At 38.3% G+C, this 15123-nt stretch overlaps 2 protein-coding genes across 8 annotated transcripts; one reads left to right on the top strand and one right to left on the bottom strand.

Moving 5' to 3' along the window:
• The first annotated feature begins 9 nt into the window (after nt 1–9).
• On the top strand, nt 10–5799 carry LOC113679470 (nucleolar protein 9). Its single transcript, XM_089201261.1, has 7 exons — nt 10–718; nt 1525–1843; nt 2139–2337; nt 2827–3102; nt 3690–3926; nt 4787–5173; nt 5481–5799. Exons 1-7 carry the CDS (start codon nt 94–96, stop codon nt 5706–5708), a joined length of 2271 nt encoding a protein of 756 aa, XP_089057387.1. The 5' UTR covers nt 10–93; the 3' UTR covers nt 5709–5799.
• Nucleotides 5800–7348: 1549 nt separating this feature from the next.
• LOC113679459 (muscle, skeletal receptor tyrosine protein kinase) lies at nt 7349–14250 on the bottom strand. 7 transcript variants are annotated; one of them, XM_089201253.1, is made up of 9 exons: nt 14105–14246; nt 12872–12914; nt 11588–12084; nt 10822–10851; nt 10485–10736; nt 9532–9699; nt 8931–8975; nt 8509–8604; nt 7349–8420 (listed from the first exon to the last, which is right to left on the bottom strand). In XM_089201253.1, exons 1-9 carry the CDS (start codon nt 14196–14198, stop codon nt 7831–7833), a joined length of 1815 nt encoding a protein of 604 aa, XP_089057379.1. In that variant the 5' UTR covers nt 14199–14246; the 3' UTR covers nt 7349–7830. The 7 variants fall into 7 exon arrangements, with proteins under 7 accessions (XP_089057379.1, XP_089057380.1, XP_089057385.1 ...); XM_089201254.1 differs by having other exon boundaries at nt 7349–8417; XM_089201258.1 differs by having other exon boundaries at nt 8227–8420; nt 8549–8604; nt 14105–14250.
• Between the last annotated feature and the right edge of the window lie 873 nt (nt 14251–15123).

Raw genomic sequence — 15123 nt, 5'->3', positions numbered from 1 at the left:
AAAAGGCCAGGCTGCTGAGTCTCCATAAGGTTTCAATATGGCGGACGGGTTGTGTTGAATTTGAAATCAGGCTTTAACGAGAAAATAGACGCGATGAAAAAGAAAAACAGCAAGAAGCAGGTCAAAGTAACATCCGATCTCGACGAGCAAACTTCCAGTTATTTCAAAAGGGTAGAAGATATGATAAATGAAGACGATTTTGATGATGATGAGAGTCGAAAGCTATTTATGGAAAACGTGTTTACACAAGTTGAAAACAACGAGGTTAAACTTTCCTGTGATATGATAGTCAGCAGAACTATGGAGAAGCTAATCGTTTATTTGAACGATATCCAAATTCGCCGCGTAATACAAAACACTGAGGATCATTTCTGCCAAATCGCCATGGACAAATTCGGTAGCCATGTGCTCCAATCGCTCATTTGTGCTATTCCAAAAGCAATAAGGTCGGAGCGCAGTAAAAACAGAGAAGTTGAAAATAATATCGACGATTTGAAAAGTGCGGAGGAACTTTTCCTGAGTCTCTGTGATTGTTTTCGAGAGAATATAGGTGAACTTGTCAGCCATACTTACGGAAGCCATGTTCTCAGAACTGCCTTTGAGGTGCTGGGTGGTGTGAAAGTTGCGGATAATGTGGTACGTAGTCGAGCCTCACGGCGAAGTAGAGAAAAAAGTTATCAATCAGAGGAGAAAAGACAGTCAATCAAGCAGAGTCAAGGTATTAAACATTTTAATTAAGTGTACAGCTATCAGGGGTTTCAAAACAAGCTAATAACAGCCAGAATTCTGCCAGCTACTTGATAACGTGTCGCTGGTTACTCTGGTCAAAATAATTACCTTTTGGCTCTTAATGAACTTTTCACAGTCATCCATTTTTGCAGAGCCTGATACTTCAAAACATTTTGAAACCCCTGAACTATGTTAGCTGATTCTTTCTAGAGGCTCATGAAAAGAATTGACTCACAATGAGTAGAATAACAGGGTAAATAGATAACAGGTGATATTAGAGTTTTTTTCAGGGTGTATAACGTAAATGACTAATCAAATAGGCTGTTTTTCAGCTGAAAAGAAGTGTATAGAGAGCAAAAGTTTATCATGCTATGGGTTTATTGAGTGTAACCAGTAATATCAAATAAATGTAAGTGCCACTGTCACAAGTGAAACTGGAAGAAAATGGAGTGAACTTGTATTCTTCAAAATTACTAGTGTTCTTAGTTTTACCTGCAATTGGCTGGTGTCTTTTATATCAATTATAGAGAACCGGAGGGCAGAAGAAACCAGGTGCTTTCAAGGCCAAGATTCAGAATTACATATCACTCTATCATGAAACAATTGTAAAAGAAACTGCCACTTTTGAAACAAGTTGTTATAAAATTGTCAAAATTATTTTTCAATTTAAAGTTTATTTGTATTATTGTGAATGAGGTATTTAGTGTGAGAAAAAGTAGAAATAGTGCATGTGGTGTATCATGATTGTTTCTGTTACCTGGTTAATCTCTCTTATACTTTCCTTTTATCATCCAGTGGGAAATGCCTTTGGAACAGAGGCCATCACACATATGGAGACAGTTGCAGTTCCAGATAGCTTTCTACCTGTTCTCGAACAACTCACCAACAAAATAATTAAAATGGAACTCCAAAAATTGGCTCTTCACCCAGTAAGTAATCCCCTCTTGCAGACATTACTACTGGTTCTACACAGGAAAGATCAGTCATTGTGTATGAAGTTATGCAAGGCGGTTATGTCTCAAATTGACATGTACAACAGTAAGAAAGGAAGGATCAAAGGACCCAGAGAACCTAAGGAAAGTGACAGTGAGCAGGCCCAAAAAGAGCAAGAAAGGTAATGGTCATATCTGCATAAAGAACAACAGCAAAAAAAATCACATATATTGGTTTGATCAAATTAACTGCAAATTTGAGATGGCAAGCAAGGGCAGTGACTGTGTCATGTTACTATTGTGTTTCGTTGCACATGATTACATCACATTCTAAAGTTCTTGTACCGACAGGTGCTCACGGGGTGTGAATAAATTTGTTCATCATGGCTGTTTTTAGTTTTAAGATATGGCATCATGTACATACTGTTGTATATAGGTTGTATGATTTCATGTACTGTTTGTTTCTTTCGTTTTCAGAAGCTACAGGGTACCTGTTCTACTTTCAAATGAGATCAGCAGTCACTTGGTTGAAAAGATTTTACATGTTGTTACACCTGAGCTTTGGCAAGAGATTTATGATTCTTACTTCAATACTCACTTGGTTCAGTTGTCCTGCCATCCTATTTCTAATTTTATTGTACAACATCTGATGGCAAGCACAACAGATAAAGCTCAGGTTAGATTTGTTTTCTGTTATTTACTGTTTACTTATTTTTGGTAATTGTTGTGATAATTTCATGTAGTGAAACCTTTAAAAAGCAGGCACTTTCATTACTCTATCCAGTGTTGGCTTAACCCTTTATATCAGTATGCAAATTCTCCATACTGTTCTCCATACCTTTCCCATGGTTCTTACAAGGAGAATTTGTCTAACAATCAAGAGTTTCTTAAGTTTGTGATCACCTCCTTTATTCTCATGACCTTAATGTATGATTCAGCAGTGATACTGTTGGGAGATATTAGATGCTTATCACTTGAAAAGGTTAAAGGTTATTTCAGGGAGGACTCTTCAAGTGGGGTTCATATTTAATCCAGCACATCTTTTTGTCCTATGATTGATTGCAATCTTTTTAGTTGTGATTGTGAGCAGTGAGATTCAAGAAGAAGTCATTTGTTACTGTCATTTTAAGTCCCTGGATTATAAGTTGACTTTTCTGTGATTTAGGCAAAGCAAATGTTAGCAGAGCTGCTACCATATCTAGAAGATCTTCTTGCTAATGAGCATATGGGCATTGTAGTAAGAATGGCTGAAGTTGCTGTGCGGTTTGTGATCAAGCAAAAAACAATGTTGAAAGCGCTGCTGCAAGCATTTCACTGTGAAGGAAAAGAGGAACAATCCAGTGCTGTTCTTTTGTTCTTGTCATTAACAACTTATGACATTTTCTATGGAACAAAGTTAAATGAAAAAGGAGAAAGTGAAGGAGGTGTCAATACTATTTCGGTGAGTAAACTGGGGTTGTTTGGGTTGTAACTGCCTTGTTAGCTCAGGTTGTAGAACGTCAAATTGTTTAGTAGGAGGTCGTGGGCTCAAGCCCCAGAGCAAACCAATACTCAGGGTCTTGAAATAGCTGAAGAGTATGTGCTACCTTTTTTTGTGACACTTGCAATTGTTTGTTGTTATAGTCTTCTTGGATAAAGATGATAAACTGTACACCCCATTTCCTGCAACTTCTTTGTATTAATTAGTTAACAGGGGTAGTTAAAGAACCCAAGCACTTCTCCCAAATAGTAGGGAATGTACCCTACAGAAATTGGGGGCATCTGCAAAGTTTTCCTTCATCTTTTTACCAATTCTTATATTATTGTTAGAATTTATTTATTTATTCATTTTATTATTGTTTTTACTTCTTAGTGTAACAGGGAATTATTTGTCTTGTAGTATTTACTTTTAAATTAGTTGGTGTGTAATTTCATTATGTAATGTCACACCTGTATAGCTAGGTCTATGATATAATAAACTTCCATTGTAATTTTGTGAATGAACAACAATATTATGGTTTTTCATATCTTCCCTTTTATTTTCCATAGGAAGAATCTCCACCTGAAGCTAAGCTTAAATCCATTAACTTTCATGGAGCATTGTTACTGAAGACATTATTTGATTTTCAAGACCCAAACAAGCTGGTAACAAGTCTGCTTTGTCTTTCCTTGGGGGAATTAATGACTCTTGCCACTGACTCAATGGGTTCTTATGCATTGGAAGCTTTCTTGAAGAGCAGATTTGTGCCATCAGAGAAGAAACATGTTCTAATTGAGAAGTTTAAGGTAATATTTACATGTTTGTTTCATTTCTCTTCATTACACTGTATATATTAAGATACTTTTGCATGTGTTTAATATAGCCAATTGGCAGCTGACATGTAACTTGTCTTTCATGCCACTCTGTCAAGTTGATGAATGAATGGCAAAGACAATCCAACTTAAGAGTCAATGAGAACAAAAATAACAATAAAAGCAACAACCAAGGTGCAAAAAGGGCGAGAAAACATGAAGAACAATTTGTGATTGGTTTTAGACCCATTTCAGTTTTGCAACAGATTGGTTGGGAGAGTGGCATGAGCTTTCTGAACCAATCACAGGACGAAGTGAAGCAAAACTGATGCAATCCTGGATCACTTTTGATGTTTATTTGAGAATTGCTCGGTTGCATAAAATACCAGACTAAAGCTGATCAGATATACAGCCAAGGCTTAGTGTTCCAGAAACATCATTTGCATATCATTTTGCATATAATAAACTCCAACAAATTTGAGAGCTGTTAAGCTCCTCAAGTTTCAAACATACATTGGGTGATTCGTTAAATTTTAGATCCAAAGGGGCCAATGTAAATGTATATCATTATTAACCCATTGTCCCATAAGAGTGATAAGCATCTAATTTCTCCTTAAAATATCATCCCTGAATCCAACATTAAGGTCACGAGAATAAAGAAAATGATCACCCACTAAAGAAGTATTTGATTCTTAAACAAATTCTCCTTGTCAGTAACCTTTGGATATGTATAGAGAACAGTATGGAGAATATACGTTCTGATATTAGGGTGTAAAGGGTTAAATTAAATTCTGTCAATTAAACCATTGGTACTCAATGAAGAATCGAAGACCAATCTTGTCTCTATCTTTCAGGGGACCTTTGTGAGACTTGCGTGTGAAAAACAAGGTAGCCATGTTGTTGAAACTTGTTGGAGACAAGCAGAGGTGAAATATAAGGAAGCCATTATCCAAGAGCTGCTCATTAGTGAACAACAGCTCAATGGTAATTTCTATGGCAGAATTGTGCTCAGAAATTGTGGCGCCCAGCACTTTAAAAGGAAAGACAAAACCTGGCACGAGAAGGAGCAAAAGGCAGTAAGGAAAAGAAAATTTTTGGAAGAGATTCTAGAGGAGAGAGAGCATATTGAGCATACCAAGAAAGCAAAGCTGGTGGAAAACAGCAAGTCCAGAAAGTTCGGCCGAGAAATGGCGGCACTGGGTTTCACAGCAAGAGGGGAAGATGCTGTTGATTCAGAGGAAGTATGTTCTAACAGGACAAGATATTTTTCAACTTCAGAATTATTTCTATTCTAGGAAAAATATAAAGGTGGTAGCCACGGAATCGAGTTCTCCGACTGGGAACTTTTCTCTCATAGGTCGTGTGCTTTTAAGTAAGTGCGCAGCAGTGTCAGTGTCCGAGCAACGGCGCGCCCACCCCTACGCTAACCCAATATTAACTCTACTTGCTATTAGTTGACTGTTGTTGGGTTAGGGGAGGGGTAGGTTGATCCGTAAGTACTAGCGACGACGATGTGGTGATTTTTTCTTTTTGCCTCGTTTCTCGTAGGAAGATGACGTTGATGACACGAAAGGGTCGGTTGATGCCTCGTTCGAAAAGAAACTGAAAAAGGGTCAGTGTGCGAGCAAAAAGGTGGAGACCGAGAAAAAGAAAAAGAACCGCCTTTCTGACGACACAGACAAGCCTGTTGAGTTTGAATTCATTGATAGTGCTATCAAGGCCACAAAGTCTCTGAAGAAGTCGAAAAAAGAGCAGAAAAAGAAGAAACAAAAGTAGTTCATTATTTTTATGAACAATGTATAGCCCTCAAATGCTGCTTATTTAACTTTAAATTCGTCTTGTGATTAAAAAAATGATCCAACCAAAATTAGGATATTTCATTCGTCAACTTACGAAGCTTCCGATATAAAGCCAGGTATTTTATTTGCAAGGAAAATGTTATTAGGCATTTGAAAAATTATGTTTTCAATTGTCCTCTTCCCTTTTTGCGTAACGCTCTTCTACCCAGGCTTGATCTAACCGAAGTACGCATTCTTACAGTCATCTTACAGAGTTTCATCGAGGCAGACATTTTATCTGTAGGGAAAATGTAACAAAGAATATAAGAAATCAGGGCTTCTGTATGGTGTGGGGGATATGTCAACTTTGACCGCTTCAGTAGCTTGGTGAAGTTAATATTTAAGACTTTGTCCACTCTCTCCGCACGTGAAAAAATTAGACTGTGCAATTCATTTAATGCCTAGATTTTCCGTTTTTTAAAGGAGAAAGACAAGGCAGCTTCAACTGTGCGAGAATGTTCGATACAAATCTTACATCTACAGGAAAGATAGATGTGCTGCATTTGTATATTTATTTGTATTTTTCTTTACTGTTGTTGCGTCGAAAAAGTATCCGTCATCTCAACGTGAAGGCTGTCACTTAATGAAAAGCCCAAAATTTTGTGTGAAAGTTCTGGGGGCGTTTGAAATTACTTAGTGTATGATTACACGTGTTCGCGTATTTGATTCTTATTCCAGTTGAAAGTTGATCTCCCTGAATATGGCGCGAGACTCTATGTACGTGATTCATTGTTTTCAGACACTTCAAAGCCGCTCTGCAATAGGGTTAGGGGGACGGGAACTTGTCGATGGACTGTGTACGGTTTTGCCATTTAAATCTGCGTTAACCCTTTCACCCCAAGATCTCATTAGCAATTCTCCTTACTGTCTGTCATAAAATTCTCGTGATGTTGTATTGGAGAATTTCGTGTTTGATCAACTGATAATTCCTTAATTGATATTTTTCCTTATTCTCATCACTTGTCTGCTTGATTTTGTTTCGAAATTGTTGGGAGATATTCAGTCTTGGTCACTCATTGGAGTTAAAGGGTGAACAATACCCTCCATAAAGCGCATAATCATGCTCGTAAACATACCTGCAAGAAGTGCAATGGCAAGACCTCTTCTTCTGCATTCCTGAACACGACTGAAAAGGCTTGTAAGCACTGCTTATAATGCAGACCTATGACGGATTGAGCGATGTAATGTATCGATGCGAGACCCATGCAACGGGCTCTTGCTATATAAAGTGAAACTGTTAAATTGGCCATCATCTTAATGCTTCCCTGATGTTTCTTATTCTGATTTAATTTTCAGTCTATGGAATAATCCTCTTGACTAATAACTCCAAGGAATAGAAGAGCAACTGATTATCTTTAACTCGTCAGTTATTCCGCTTATGCCTCGAGTCTTGTTTGCTTTAATGAAGTTTATGCCCCATGGTTTTTTTTCCTTTCAGTTTATGTCATTAAGTCTGATAAAAACCGCTTGTTTCGTTACATTTTTTATGTGTAGCACGGGATGCAAGAGCGGATCATGGAGTTCACAGATCTATATGAATGAAACACTGACAGAGTCGAGGATGTGAGGAAAAAGTCAATGATTGAGAATTTTTTAATTGAATGTTACGCCCAATAGTTCGGTACTAATAACACTCAAGAAGATTTTTTAATCTTCGTTTTATTCTTTATCCAAACATTTCAGGCTTTTGATCACGCATGCAAGGTGCACTTCTGTTATTAAGCATTGCATGTCGCGCTCCCTTCAGTTCTCTCAGACATACCTTTACTTTCATCTGTTTTTTTTTTTTGCCACAAATACAAATGCGCGTGAAACTGAACTATTCGATTCATTTCTTATTTCCATTTGCAGTTCCCCCCGTTTGAAAACATGAAATGGCCGATTGTTCTTGTTCGGTGTTCTGGGATGGGTCACTGGCGCTATAAAACTAAAATAAACCTCTTTTATCTTCCATTTTTAAGGCAGCTTTGGAACGCAGTGACGGATGTATTCCAGTCATTTACAATTCAACCATTCTCGACGTCAACCATTGTTAGATAAGTCCTTCGACTCTTGTATTTTCACCTTAATCTTTTGAGCAAGTTGGGCTCCATTCGTCGCCAGGGATCTTCCATAATGACACGAATATTCCTTTCACCATCTTCTTCTGAGTCAGTCAAATCTTCTCTCCGACTTTTACACTTGAGGTTGATTTCGCGGATGAGAGAATCATATACAGACATGTCTGCTTTCTCGCATGCTAAGTGCGTACCCTCACCTCTGTAAATTTCCCGCCTCTTTTTCCTTGTGGTGGACATCAACTTGTCGTACCCAGGCCTTATATGAATCACATCTCGGGTTGTATTATCAGTTAATTCATTTTCATAACGAGGCTGATAAAAGAGGTACTGGAGAGGATTTACTGCTTGCCTCCCAAGGTGGTCGAGATTTTCGTATGGCGATCTTCTTATCTCTTGCTTATTAGCGGCTTTTGATCCTGTTTTTATCCATGGGTGAGGAGGAAAAGCTTTCAGTGGATTGTCGTACATACCAGGAATGGGATAACAATTACTTGTCGCATTTGCTGGAAAAACTTCACTGAGGTGAACTGTTGCGTAGGGAGTTATCTCCTCTTCATCTTGGATGTTAGGGCTATTTGGCTTACGACCTGCTGATGAAAAAAAAAGGTTTTAAATCAAATCAGTATGGAATTGCCAAAAAAAACCCTCAGATAGACGAGGAAATATTGCTTCACTTACTACGCTTCTTAACCAACATAACGACCAGAATTATGCTGACCATGAATAGAACTGCTCCAGTGGTTGAGTGTATGATGATCCATGTGAAGTTCAGCCCTGAAATGATATAGAAATAGTGAAACATTCAGTAGCATTAATAGTATTGACAAAAGCAGCCACAACGAGTTTTTCCTAAGGTTCTTTATACCTCTTGCCGCCCCGGAAAGATAGTGCTATGTTTTTTGTAGTTTGTGGTTATTATTTGTTTATAGATTTGTATTTAATAGCTCGTCCTCAGTCACATTCAGTTACCCAAGTCTCAATTGAATGTCAAAACAACTTGTAACTCGTTATTGCTTTTATTTTTTCAAGTCGCTCTTTTATCGGCCTCATTCTACACCTCCTCACCCAATCGGAAGAAATCAAACACGGTCGAGGCTAACCTGGGTTCCATTGTTCGATCGAGATCCCGAACCACCTTGTTATCACTTGTCAAGAAATAGTATTTGAATTCACGTGAGTCCAGATTGAACCAACAAATATTAATATTAAATATTAAATTCTCATTGCCACGCTTGGAAGTACAGATATTGTAAAGTAGTGACCTAATGTCTTTTTATGTCTTTTGGTACTTCCTCCATATTATCGACATTCCCTAAAATAAATTGTAATGAACAAGTTACAGAAGTTTAGAAAATCATTATTCTTGTGTGCCGTCATTTATTTAAATGGAAGTGTATAAGAATAATCTTCAGTCTCAAAGGAAGTGATAAATAGATACCAGACCTCTGATTGCATATCTATTGATCCATCTCGTTGACCCTTGTTTGGGAATTAGATTATCATATAACATAAAATTGTTTTATTTTGATCCTCCAGTAAAACTTTTTTGCATGACCCAAAAGCCCGATCAAGTACTGAAGTGCAAACACAATGTATAGGTTCAGTGCATTTATTCAACGTTTCAGTATCAGATCAGGGGGGAATTTACCAATCTTTGTATCGTAAGGAGGCAGAAGTAGAGAACTATAGTTTTTTAGTTACCGGGACAATTTTGAAGGCTGCACGGTTGCCGTTCATAGAGTGCCCCGAGAGAGGAGCAACTTTTCCAGCCAAGACGTGGTCTGGTGCAAGTGCGCATGCGCGTGGCCCAGCCGTTCCCGCAAGATACTGAACACTTGGTGAAAGGACTCCAGTTGGACAGTGTTGCGTCTTTGATAGCATTATAAAGAGGAATAGAAAAATAAGATATACTAATGATAATAATCAAAATATGCCTTAAGTAAATAATTGATTCTACTCAAATTCAGAAACAACTCAGCAACTAATACCCACCTGATAAAAAAAAAACTAGGGTAATTTGGCACTATCAACTGAGTTTATAACGTAAATTGGCTACCGTAAAGAGTTTAAAGGCTGACGTTTCGAGCGCTAGCCCTTCGTCAGAACGAATAAAGGAATTGTGAGTTGTGTGTGCGTTTTTGCGCAGAAAATGGAGCTACATTGGTACCCTGTCATACTCTCCCACAGACGCAGCACCACAGTTTCTTCAGAAACTTTCCCCCTTTATTAATTTGATGAAAAATTAGTTGGCTAATCACCAGCGGCACGAAGTAATCAGTTCCGTAGAATAAGAAAAACATTCAGAATCAGAAATTAAAAACTTTAGAACCATTCAAAATTAGAATTAAGTAATTTGTTCATGTCTTCATGCTAAAAATGTGCCGAATTTAAGTATTGCATTAATTAGTACTTCTTTAAAATTATAGATGATGTTAATAATGTTGCAAGGTGAAAATTTCTCTAAATGAAAGCCTTCGCTGACTTTAGTATGCTACAACTTATGAGAAACGCAGTTTGTTACATAGCCCGATGAGGTAGCAACAAGGCAACCGGGCTTGCTGTCCCAACATTCTTTGGGCGCGTTGACCCCAGTCCTATGTAGTGTTATACCATTTCAGCAAACAATCTCCTTGAAGCAAACGAAGTAATCTTACCTGGAGTACAAGTTGAGATATTGCAGTATTCCCAACGAATTGTGGAATTAGTGGTGTAGCACCAAGGACCGAGAGGGGCCTGTCCTCCGGGGTTCCGGCATGCATTGCCGGCGTTACTCAGTTCGGGAAAAATCTCTGGTGTTCTTTGATGCCGATGAGGGCACTGGGAAGTCCAGGACTGGCACTTGTAACCGGACTGTGTCACAGATACATTTCCACGGTATGATTGACCATCACCATGAAAACACCTATCTGTTCAAATAGATTATAAATATGACAGTCTTGTTACGAAAAAGCTTTCGCTCAACAATAAGCTTTTAAGAAAGTGCTTACTTACCACGGAAGTCTCCTTCCAACGCGTTTTTTTCTAAAATGAGAAATTGACATAAGGTCAATTAAAGGGAGTAAACATCTCGTGAAGGGTTCTGGCTATAACAGAAGAAGGATTCGGCCAAGTTAAAAATCGGTGAATTCACCCAATTTAGATCAGTGATACTTCGCTTTAATAAAAACAACGGGAAAATCCGTCATACGTAGCTGATTCCATTTGAGTTTGTTCTAGTGGAAGAACTCTAATCTCCAAGAGGAATCATCACATGGCATGAACTGGGTGTCAGAAAGGACGAAATCAGTTTATTTTGAGTCCTTCTTTTACAAATCACCTGAGTGATGCCAGGATAAAAAGCTGATAAAACAGTGGTCTAGCTTCTGTTCTAAAACAAGTGGTTGCAAAGGCTTGTACATATCATCCATTAAAAAACCTTAAACTTGCAGCAACTATTTTCGTTTTTTCCTTTTATGCAGACTCTGAGTTACCATAAAGAAAACCCACTCTGATTTGGTGGCACCTCGTGCTCATGATCTTCAAACGCCAAGTGTAACAAGTAAAAGACTTTTCCAGTTTTGAGTTCCTTTTTATACCGCATCGACTCCCGCTTCTTGCGTCAAAGTTTTTTAATTTTTACATAATACTTTTTCACATTACAACTTTCAACCTAACCCGTCTACCCAAGCTGTTACCTCTCCCAACATAATTTATTGCAAACTGCTTCAGTGATAGGAGCAATTTGATTGACAGAAATCAAACACATGGAGCAAAATACCTTTGAGTTCCTCAGGAAAATGACACTCTGGAATAGAACCACCGTTTCTCAAAGGGAACTCTGAGCAGTTAAGCAATTCAAAACTCCATCCAAGCCCGAGTACAGGGGAGTCCTGTAGAGCCTTGTTAATTTCGTTAGCGCGACGATACTCTTCTTTGCAATGCCTCTGTACCATAACATCGCAGGCCTCCCTACAGACTGGAACTGGAAGAATCTTTGATGACGTGTCGTCACACTTTGGAAAGTAGTGGTTGCAGTAAACCAGATCCACAGTGCGAAGGCATCTATAAGAGATATCACCTTTGGAAAGAATGTAAGTCTTTGCCATTCTGAAGTTATATAGACTACTTTTCATCTTCTTTTGATGCGATGATGAGCCATAAACATTGCGATCTTTGACAATACTCGCGCAAACACCACCACTTCCTTTGTGACGATATGGCTTACAGTAGGCTTGTGATTTAGGAATGGGTTGAGCAGAGACACATGAGATATTGCTAAAACAGAAATGTTTAAAAAAATAAAAAAAACTATTTTGGGAAATTGTCAATATTGATTAACTGGGGGGAGGGGGTCGCAGGATTTTGGTTGTAACACGACGAAATTCAACGAATCCCCCCCTCCTGTAAGGCTCTACATTATCCCCCCTCATTAGCAGTTAATTCGCAGTCTCCCCTCCCTTTCTTCTCTGTTGACGACGACTGGTTCCCTTCCCATTTTCCCCGTAAAAAATGCGACTCCCCCAAAATACTTCTCAGTTTTCGGCCTTGACTCACGTTGTAAACAAAACCAATATGACATGTTATTCGTGATATTTCGACACCACCTGGACATGGAAAGGTAAGGAGAAAAAGAACTCTTAGGCGTGAAAAAAAGGCGAAAAAGCGAAGGAATTGCGCCACAAGATTGGAATTAGCCGCCATAATGTCATCCCTCGACGAGTTACTGCGGCGAAATCTGGTGATAGATATTCTCAGGAGTTTCTGTGTTTCTGTGTGTCGACAGACTACAACCGTCTCAACTTGATCCGGTGGCAATTTAACCATTTGATCCCTAAAAGTGATTAGCATCTAATTTCTCCTTACAATATCACCCCTGAATAAAACTTTAAGGTAAGGGGAATAGAGGGAATGATCTCAAACTATAAAAGCTCTCGATATTAAACAAATTTTCCTCTCCACAGCACCTTGCTATGGAGATCAGTATGGAACATATGCATACTGACGTGTGGGTGGAAGTGGTTAAAGGGTTTATCCCAATAGAACACAACTAAGTCTTACGTACCCTGTTTTATTCACGGTTATGAATTCTTCGTTTCCTTCGTTATCTAAATACATAAAAGAGATACATTCTAGAAGAAATTGTGGGGAGAGGATGTCTTACTGGAGAGATGGGTTGGGGGAAGGGGCCAGAAAGATATTAGAGGTCTCTAATAGGACAAGGCAGTTAGGACGAGGTGCATCGCTCTGAGGCTACGCAAGGCACCATCTGAGGTAAAGACGATTTACCTCCCTGATGAAGCTCGACAGTAATTAGAAACCTCTCAATGAGTCGCGCTGCAAATTGTGCACATCAGGGATGCGTTATGTAATATTAAGGTATGATATCGACTGTATTACACGTCTACGTAGTAACTTTAATCCTGGCGGTCTCGTAATGTTCGTTTTAACCTGGTCCCAGTATTAATAAAGTATTTAGTTCAGTGGCGAGATGCTTTGTGAATTTATTCAGCAATGAAATGCCTTAAAGTCTAAATAAATGATTAAAAAAAAAAAACTGTTTTAGAATTTTGACCCCAAATTGAAGATGTTTCACCTGATGTTTAATGAAAGGAAGTCATTTAAAGCTAGTAGTATCGGCTAATTAAATTAGAAAAGCATATATTCTGGCGAAGTGGGGATTGTGATGTCTGCCAAACATTCGTTTTCAGTACAGTTGTGGCTCTTGATCGACTATAATACCACCTTAAGTAGAAAAGCTGTTTAAAGTCTACTTCTGAATGGAAGCCTTCTTTTTTCCTGCCAGACAGACATTAATGAATTTTTGAACAGCAGTGTCTGTACTTCGCCAATCAGCGTTTTTTTCGGTGAAAGTTTGAAAATAGCAGTAACAGTATTCAGGTTTTGGTACTTTGAAAATTGAAAGAACAAAAATCCAATTTACAGATTATTTAAGGGCGTACAATGTATAAGAGATTGACAAACAAGCAGGCCAACATCAAACACCGGAAGTTGGAAAGGAACACGAATAGATTTGACATGGAGTCGTCTTCATGCGAAAAAACGCTTGTAAAATGCATGGAACTAACTATCGTGGCTCCCTGTTGTTCCAACTGAAAACTCGCCAAAGAGATCGAGTGAGCTGATGATCAAAATTTCCTAAGCAAACGGTCCATTGGCCGATACTTGGGAATCAGAAAATTCGAATAAACAAATTTGTACTCCCAAATATTTTTATCAGTGAAATTTGACTTTGAGAAGCTTCAGAGTATGTCCAATAAATCCCTCTAACCCTTACCTCTGACGACAGAATAGTTGCCTGTTTGTCCTAACGCCACAGTCCATATGGTCATAAAACACAACAGCAGCCTTCTGAGTCGCCTATCGGTCATTTCGTTCAATTCCGGCAGAATCCACTAACACTATTAGTTATCAAGCATGAATTTCGTAAGCACTTCGCGTCACATCCTTCCGTAAAGTTTCGGATTTGCGGTGGAAACTGGAGCCCATAAATTTATCTAACGATAGGAATTTTTGGCAATAAAATAATTTTTTGGCAATAAAATAATTTTGCGACTCCCCCAAAATACTTCTCAGTTTTCGGCCTTGACTCATGTTGTAAACAAACCCAATATGACATGTTATTCGTGATATTTCGACACCACCTGGACATGGAAAGGTAAGGAGAAAAAGAACTCTTAGGCGTGAAAAAAAGCGAAAAAGCGAAAGAATTGCGTCACATCCTTCCCTAAAGTTTCGGATTTGCGGTGGAAACTGGAGCCCATAAATTTATCTAACGATAGGAATTTTTGGCAATAAAATAATTTTGATTGTTTTAATTGCATTCAAATCTTTTGAAGACTACTAAGAAATAGCATAAGCTTGATTTTTCACTTGGACTTGGCCATATCTTTTTCCAGTTATCTAAAATATGTTTTCTCCATTGATGTTCCTAATATTAAGTTACGTTTTCGGATGGAAGCTGTGACTGAAAGGAAGTCTACTCTATTATTAGCCACTTCTCTCTAATCTTCTTTCGTAACACGCTGACACGCTGAATGATAAATCGTTATGTGACAACAAAACAAAACTGAATTATCTGAAATCGTCCTACCCCATTCAAAGAAGTGTATTTACGTTAGCCTCAGCTTGAAGATGAAAATTTTTGCAAAAAGATGCTAAAAATGTAGATTTCGGACTGGCGTGTGGGAAGTATGCAATGAAAGTAAAGTTGTGTCCTTTTACAACAGAAGCACGTCTTCGAATAGCTGAAAGTTCCAATTCAGCTCTTCACCCTAGAGGTTTTATAGTACTGCT

This window comes from Pocillopora damicornis, chromosome 3 (genome assembly GCF_964200805.1).
Source record: "Pocillopora damicornis chromosome 3, jaPocDami1.2, whole genome shotgun sequence".
NCBI lineage: Eukaryota > Metazoa > Cnidaria > Anthozoa > Scleractinia > Pocilloporidae > Pocillopora > Pocillopora damicornis.
This window is presented reverse-complemented; position numbering and strand designations above follow the sequence as displayed.

Excerpts from the sequence above, each read along its gene's own strand:
- LOC113679470 (XM_089201261.1), top strand. The coding sequence starts at position 94 with ATGAAAAAGAAAAACAGCAAGAAGCAGGTCAAAGTAACATCCGATCTC. Across the intron at positions 1,844-2,138 it reads GCCCAAAAAGAGCAAGAAAG|AAGCTACAGGGTACCTGTTC; the intron begins GTAATGGTCATA and ends TTTCGTTTTCAG. Across the intron at positions 2,338-2,826 it reads GCACAACAGATAAAGCTCAG|GCAAAGCAAATGTTAGCAGA; the intron begins GTTAGATTTGTT and ends TCTGTGATTTAG.
- LOC113679459 (XM_089201253.1), bottom strand. The coding sequence starts at position 14,198 with ATGACCGATAGGCGACTCAGAAGGCTGCTGTTGTGTTTTATGACCATA. Across the intron at positions 10,737-10,821 it reads GTTGGAAGGAGACTTCCGTG|ATAGGTGTTTTCATGGTGAT; the intron begins GTAAGTAAGCAC and ends CTATTTGAACAG. Across the intron at positions 9,700-10,484 it reads TATCTCAACTTGTACTCCAG|ACGCAACACTGTCCAACTGG; the intron begins GTAAGATTACTT and ends ATGCTATCAAAG.